General features: G+C 38.9%; 1 protein-coding gene across 1 annotated transcript in view; it reads right to left on the bottom strand.

Moving 5' to 3' along the window:
• Nucleotides 1-3410: 3410 nt before the first annotated feature.
• LOC105989918 (chromosome unknown open reading frame, human C1orf185) overlaps nucleotides 3411-8142 on the bottom strand; it is a 22598-nt gene continuing 17866 nt past the window's right edge. The window contains exons 4-5 of the mRNA XM_013022188.1: nucleotides 6038-6068; nucleotides 3411-3824 (exon numbers count right to left, since the gene is read on the bottom strand). Of these exons, the coding sequence (XP_012877642.1) occupies nucleotides 3451-3824; nucleotides 6038-6068 (405 nt within the window). The 3' untranslated portion in view covers nucleotides 3411-3450. The remainder of the gene's footprint in view (nucleotides 3825-6037; nucleotides 6069-8142) is intronic.

The following is an 8142-nucleotide window of genomic DNA, read 5'->3' as shown; positions in this document are numbered from 1 at the left end:
GGGACCCTTTGAGCTGGCTCAGGTGTCTCTTTGGCCTGGTCCTAGAAATTTACAAGCCCTCTGTTAGCTAGTAGGAAATGTTCTCACATTCCTTAGTGCTTGCTTTAGCCTGATTCTGATATCAGCCATTTCTCTAGGGAGTGTTATTTCCTTTGAGTAGGGAATAGTTTGTAGATCAAGATCTGGCCATTAGCTGTCCAGTTGTGCTGGTCACTGGGATGAGATATTGGTATAAACAAATCCAGTGTAAGAGACATCAGTGTAAATAAGTATATAAGCTCATCTATATAAAATACTTCTCAGTATATATGTTGATACTTCTACTTCCAACCTAACTTTTTCTTTTGTCAGTTGTGAAGCTGGAACTCAGGGCCTAGATGCTGACCCTGAGCTGTTTTTCTCAAAGCTAGCACTCTACCACTTTGAGCCACAGCTCCACTTCTGGTTTTTGAGTGGTTAATTGAAGATAAGAATCTCATGGGGGGGCTGGGAAGGTGGCTCAGTGGTAGAGCACTTGCCTTGCATGCCTGAGGCCCTGGGTTCAATTCCTCAGCACCACATAAGCAAAAAGAAAAACGCCAGAAGTGACACTGTGGCTCAAGTGGTAGAGCACTAGCCTTGAGCTGAAGAGCTGAGGGACAGCGCCCAGGCCCAGAGTTCAGGCCCCATGACCGGACCCCCCCCCAAAAAAAAAAAGAGTCTCATGGGGACTTTTCTGCCTGGGCTGGCTTTGAACCTTGATCCTCAGATCTAAGCCTCCTGAACAGCTAGAATTACAGGTGTGAACCCCTGCATCAGGCTTCCAACTTTATACCACATGGCTTGTATTTTCCTTCTGGTATTCTACTTCACATGAAGGTCAGCAAAGAAGCTGATATTTTAGGTGAAACTGAAATAACTAAGAGCCAGTCATGCAAAAATGTAGAAACAAGGGCTATGTTATAATAAATTATTTATATATATAGTATATATATACATATATACACACATACAGCTGACTTTTACTTCTATCTCATGCCTCTAAAATCTACATGTGTTAATAGTGGTTAACCATTAATATCATCCTTAGGTTACAGTATCAGAAGAGATCTGTGGCTTACTAGAAGATAGATAAAGGAACTTTGTGTCCTTTTTGGAGGAAATTGGTGCTTTTGTTGTTGTTTTAGGAAAGATATTTCATTATGTAAGATAGAAGCATTATTTTGTGGGAAGGTAGCTCAGCGGTAGAGTAGAGTGCTTGCCTTGCATGCACAAGGCTCTGGGTTCGATTCCTCAGCACCACATAAACAGAAAAAGCTGGAAGCAGCACTGTGGCTCTAGTGGTAGAGTGCTTGCCTTGAGCTGAAGAGCTGAGGGACAGCACCCAGGCCGAGTTCAAGCCCCACGACTGGATAAAACAAAAACAAATACAAAATAAAAGCAGCATTATTTTGCTTTTTTCATTGTACATGTATAAGGTGATAAGGTGTATACCATGATATTTTAATGTACTTATATCCTCTTCATCTTTCTCCTCCTCCTCCTCTATCTCCTTTGGTGCAGGTTTATTGAGCCCAAGACCTTGCACTTGCTAGGTAAATGTTGCAGTACTAACCTATACCTTAAGCCTAGTTGATTATCCTGATGTACATATATACAGTAAAGGGATTGCTATAGCCAAGTAAATTAATATACCTATTATTTCAGATGTTTAACAGTGCATGTATATATGAGTATCTAAATATTACTCTCTTGGAAAATCATAGTATACAATATTATTAACCAGTATTCTTTTTTTTGGGGGGGGGGTCCGGTTGTGGAGCCTGAACTCTGGGCCTGCGCACTGTCCCTCAGCTCTTCAGCTCAAGGTGAGCGCTCTACCACTTGAGCCACAGCACCACTTCCGGCTTTTTTCTTTTTGCTTATATGGTGCTGAGGAATCGAACCCAGGGCCTCAGGCTTGCAAGGCAAGCGCTCTACCACTGAGCCACCTTCCCAGCCCCCAGTATTCATTTTCTACATTAGTTCATTTCTTTCATTCATCCCAGACAATGCAACTTTGTACCCTTTGAATACAACTTTCATTCCCTAAACCTGCCACCAGTGATTACTGTTCCACTTTCTGTTTCTATGTAATTGTGAAAAATTTCCATACTTTAGCCAGGTGTTGCTTGTGGCTCACACCTGTAATCCTAGTTCCTCAGGAGGCTCAGATTTGAGGATCGCAGTTTCAAAGCCAGCCCAGGCAGGAGAGTTCACGAGACACTTATCTCCAACTAACCACCTCCCAAAACTCTGAAAATAGATCTATGCCTCAAGTGGTAGAGTGCTAGCCTTGAGCACAAAAGCTTAGGAACAGCATCCAGTTCCTGAGATTAAGCCCTGGTACTGGCACACACACAAAAAGTTTTCACATTTAAAGTAACAGTGCCATATATAAGTAGGGTCATGCTATATTTCTTTCTTTTTTTTCCCTTTTTTGCCAGTCCTGGGGCTTGGACTGAGGGCCTTGGCACTGTCCCTGAGCTTCTTTTGCTCAAGGCTGGCAATATACTACTTGAGCCACAGTGCTACTTCCGGCTTTTTCTGCTTATGTGGTACTGAGGAATGGAACCCAGGGCTTCATGCATGGTAGGCAAGCATTCTACCACTAAGCCACATTCCCAGTCCAGGCTGATGATTTTTTGGTTATTGTTGTTGGTCATAGGGCTTGAACTCTGGGCCTGGGTGCTGTCCCTGAGCTCTTCAGCTCAAGGCCCAGTGCTCTACCACTTATGACACAGCACCACTTCCGGTTTTCTGGTGGTTAATTGGAGATAAGAGTCTCACAGATTTTCCTGCCTGGGTTGGCTTTGAACCATGATCCTCAGATCTTAGCCTCCTCAGTAGCTAGAATTACAAGCATGAGCTACTGGCACCTGACTCAGGCTGATGATTTTTGACAGTATTTCCTCCTCCTTCTCCTCCTTCTCTTCTTCTTCTTTTTGTTTTTGTTTTTTTTGTCGGTCATGGGGCTTGAACTCTGGGCTTGGGCACTGTCCCTGCACTCTTTAGCTCAAGGCAAGCACTCTACTGCTTGAGCCACAGCACCACTTCTGGTTTTCTGGTGGTTTATTGGAGATAAGAGTCTCATGGACTTTTCTGCCCAGGCTGGCTTTGAATGGGGATTCTCAGATCTCAGCCTCCTGAAAAGCTAGGATTACAGACGTGAGCCACTGATGCCCAGCATTTCTGATTTTTTATTTGATGAAACACAAGGGAGTTACAACTTAATGCTATGGTACTACTGTATTTCTTCTCACAGAAATAAGAACCAGCAAGGGTAGTAGAACCACTCCATGGTCAAGAACAAGATAAGCAATAATAACATGTTAGGAGACTTAAAAGTTGGTAATTCAGTTTTAATTACCTAATTTCAGTGTATACAAGATTTCAAAAGAGAAAATGTATCATTCCACATTAGGTTAAGTTTTATATATTGACCTCTGTGTTTCTTCCTGCAAATATTTCCTTAATGTGGCCATCATTTCGATTATCATAAAGTATTGTGTCCCCTACATTTCCAGTATATTCTTCTAATGAAATGGTTGACAAGTATGAAAAGACTTTTTCCACAAGAGGTTCTGTGAGTAAAGACTTTGGAGAATTCCTTTTTGCTAGAGAATCATCAGAAAACCAGTCATCAGCTGCTTCTAGGCTTTGGCTACAATAAGAATTCGAATTCGATGGTAAAGTTGATAAGCTTACTGCAACGCTGCTGCAGATGGTTGCTGAGCTAGTCTCTGGGTGGTTGCAGATGTTTTTTGTTGTTTGGTGGAGTTCATCTTTAGGGTGATTTTCAATTGCTGTAAGAAATTACATATTGGTGAGCCAAATCTAATTACACAACATTATGTCTTTTTAAAATTCATATACTTTTAGGGATATAATGGGCAAGATAATGACTTGCTGTCATCATCTGCACAATATTAACAGGGAACTAGTGATGCTCCATAGTAGAAAAATCTATTCTAAATAAAAGTCCCTTTTTTTTGTAGGAAAAGATTGGAGGTAGACTAGAAACTCCAGTTCTGAGACATTCATTAAAAGGGATATATAAATATAGCTTAATATCGCCTTGTTAAAAAGAAAACACAAAACATGCTTTCTTGAGTAAGCAGATTACAAAGTGTTTAGTCCACAGTGAGAAGAGCTGATGGGTAGCTCTGTAGCAATAATTGTAATATACATTTCCAAGCACCCTTACAATTTGTGAAGCATTTTTCCCTATTATCATATCTCACTTATTTTCTCAATAATTTTTAGGTAGTTATTAGTACCACTCTACAAAAGAAGAAAATGAGACTTAAAGAAATGACCCATCACAAATTGGGTACAAAATGCATTTCAAGAAGAGGGAAGGGCTAGGCACTGGTGGCTCATGCCTATAATCCTAGCTACTTGGGAGGCTGAGGTCTGAGGATTGTGGTTCAAAGCCAGTCCAGACAAAAAAGGCCAAGAGACTCCAATTAGTGATCAGAAAACCAGAAGTGGTGCTGTGGCTCATAGTGATAGAGTGCTGCCCTTGAGTAAAAGCTCAGGGACAGTGCCCAGGCCTGAGTCTTATGACTGACAAAAAACAATAACAAAAACAAAAAAAGGAAGAGGAAGAGGAAGAAGGGGAAGATAGTGACAGAGGTGATGAAATTCATTGGAATGTTGTAAATGCGTGGAAATGAAATATTGAAATTACCTGCCAGGCACTGGTGGCAGCTGACACCTGTAATCATAGCTATTCAGGAAGCTGAGCTCTGAGGACCATGATTTGAAGCTAGCCTGGGCAGGAAAGTCCAGTAAAAAGTTGGAAGTGGAGATGTAGCTCAAGCAGTAGAGCACTAGCCTTGGGCACAAAAACTGAAGGACAGTGTCTATGCCCTGAGTTCAACCCCTAGGACCAGCACAAAAAAAAGAAAAAAAGAAAAGATTCCTTTCTCCCTCATATAACTAATTTAAACCGATTAAAAAAAAAAAAAACAGAGTAGGGGCTGGGAAGGTGGCTCAGTGGTAGAGTGCTTGCCTTGCATGCATGAGGCCTTGGGTTTGATTCCTTAGCACCACATAAGCAAAAAAAAAAAAAAAAAGCCGGAAGTGGCGCTATGGCTCAAGTGGTAGAGCACTAGCCTTGAGCTGAAGAGCTGAGGGACAGTGCCCAGGCCCAGAGTTCAGGCCCCACGACCAGACTCCTCCCCCCCCAAAAAACAAAAACAAACAAACAAAAAAAGAGGAAATATGTTTACTCTGTTTTCATGCTTTTCCTATTACATTATTTAAGCTGTAAATTAGAAAATTACAAATATTACTTTTAGAAACTATCATATAATTCTCTAAAATACATACTATACAATCAACTTTTATACATTTTTCACATGCCTTAATATTTTTATATTGTGTATATATATCTTATATATATTATATTTATATTTTACTGGTCCTGAACTCAGGGCTTGGTGCTGTGTGTAAGCTTCTTTTACTTAAAGCTAGTGCTCTGGCATTTGATTCACAGTTGTACTTCTGGCTTTTTCTGTGATTAATTGGAGATTAATTGGAGTCACAGGAACTTTCCTGCCTGGGCTGGCTTTGAACCATGATCTTCAGATCTCAGCCTCCTGAGTAGCTAAGATTACAGGTGTGAGTCACTAGTCCCAGCTTATATTCAGCATTCCTAAAATTATGTTTGGAGGTAATAAGATGTAACACACACTATCTAAAGTGTTGCATAAAAAGTCAAGATGTTTTGTTGTTGTTGTTTTTGTCCTACCGGTTGCTCATTTTGACCCTCCTGCAATATTGCATGGCATTCTGTAAAACAACCTTGTTTCAATAGGAAACAAAATAAAATAGGAAACAAAAATGAAAGTTCATGTTTTGAGACATAATATTGCAAATTTTGGTTTAAAACTTTGAAGTTTATCCACACACTAATAAATTAAAATTCCTATTGAATCTGAATGGCAATTAAATAATAATAGGATAGCCACTTGATTGCTCAAAGATATATTAAGTTATTAAGGAAAAGTACCTTTTACATGTTCTGCTTCTTTTTTCCTTTGCTCCTCCTACATAAAAAAATTACTTAAGATGAGTTATAATTTCTGTATTTGACTTAGTATATTTATATAATAGATCAAGTAATTTAACATGATAAATTTTTTAACATGATAAATTTTTATGGAAATATTTTTTATGAAATATGAATTTTTTGCCGAAATATCTTAACAGAGAAGAAAAATATTTGGAAAGAATTTGGATTGGGCCAAGGAGGGAATAAAATGTGTGAAATATGGTTCAAACAAGATATTCTTTTATCCTCACTAAGACTAAATGTTCTACTAAATGGCCAAATGACCAAATGGTCAGAACTAAAAACTTAAGTAGAATTCTTATATTTACTCATTTGTCTAAGTTAGCTAGCTAGTTAACTGTAACAATAAGAATGAATTCTAACTGAAGGTCATTACAAAAATAGGAATATCCTTTTTGTTGTTAGTGGTTGTGGGGTTGAACATTTTGCCCAAGGCTAGTGCTCTCCCACTTTGAGCCACAACTCCACTTCTGTTTTCTGATGATTTCTGGAGCCAGCCCAGGCTGGCTTTGAATTGTGATCCTCAGTTCTCAGCCTCTTGCGTAGTTAGGATTACAGGCATGAACCACGAGGGCCCAGCCAGAAATATTGTTCTAATGCAAATAAAACATTCTTAAATAGTACATTTCACATGTGTCTGGGAAGCATAGTAGTATGTCGGTTCATAAATAGTGTCAGGATTGCCAGTTGTGCTTAAAGTGCTAGTTTGTGGATGCATTATCTGACCCTACAGAAACATCCTCTGAGAGTAGTACTTGAAAGTATGGTTTGGGTTTTTTTGTTTGTTTTGTTGGTCGGGAGGCTTGAACTCTGGGCCTGGACGCTGTCCTTCAGCAATTCAACTCAAGGCAAGCACTCTACCACTTGAGCATAGTGCCACTTCCGTTTTTCTGGTGGTTTATTGGAGATAAGAGTCTCTCAGACTTTCCTGCCCAGGCTGGCTTTGAACTGCGATCCTCAGCTCTCAGCCTCCTAAGTAGCTAGGATTATAGGTGTGTTTTACACATTTTGCAAGTCATTATAATTCTGGTTTCCTTAAACCACTAGCTAGACTGTCTTGTGCATAGAATGCTTGGGATGTAGTGGGTTAGGATGAATGTAAGAATATTTTTCTCTTCCTCTCTGTACAGTATTTTCACAATAAAAAAAAGAATATTTTTCTCTTGTGTTCTGGGAGAAAAAAATTGTTTTCTGTGTTGATTTATGTTATCTCCCGAAAAGTTTAGGATACATGTATGCATTCATGTATACATAAATTCATATATACATAAATACACATATATACATTCTAACACACATATATACATATATACAGGGCACATATATACATTCTAACACTTTTTTAGAAAACCATTTTTTTGTCAATTACATCTTTCTTTTATTTGGTACTGAGATTTGAACTCAAAGCCTCACATTTGCTTGGCTTGCTTGCTCACAGCTGATTTTCTATGAGTTGACACACATACTTCCAGCCTGGCATTTTGCTGGTTAATTGGAGATAAGCATTTCATGGACATTGCAGCTGAGGCTGAATGCTCTGAAACTCAGTCTCTTGAGTAGCTAGGATTACAGGAAGTGAGCCTCACTTTCATCTTTTATTAATAAATGGCAGTATGGTATCCTGAACTTACCTTGTGTGGATTTAGGACCAATTTCTTTTGTAATTCCTACATAAATTACATTAGAATATTGCTTCTTAGAATGTAAGGTGCCTTTGAATTACCCTGGGAGTTTGTTAAAATGAAGATTCTTAGTAGGTCTGAAGTGGAATCTGGGTTCTGAGATTCTGCATTTTTAACTCACTTCCCAAGGTGATACTGATATTATTGGCCAGGGAAGGAGAGTATGACCCTAGACTGATTAAAATTTTACCTTAATGAATAACAAAAATGGGCACTTATATGTGTTATGAGTAGATAGGTAGAATGTTTTTAGACTTTTAACCCACTTCTAGAAATGTCAAGTAAATAATTTTGGTTTTGTTTTAGTAGCAAGTTCATCCAACATGTTGAGCTTTTTTTTTTTTTTTTTTTTTTTTTTTT

This window comes from Dipodomys ordii, unplaced genomic scaffold (genome assembly GCF_000151885.1).
Source record: "Dipodomys ordii isolate 6190 unplaced genomic scaffold, Dord_2.0 Scaffold61, whole genome shotgun sequence".
Lineage (NCBI taxonomy): Eukaryota > Metazoa > Chordata > Mammalia > Rodentia > Heteromyidae > Dipodomys > Dipodomys ordii.
This window is presented reverse-complemented; position numbering and strand designations above follow the sequence as displayed.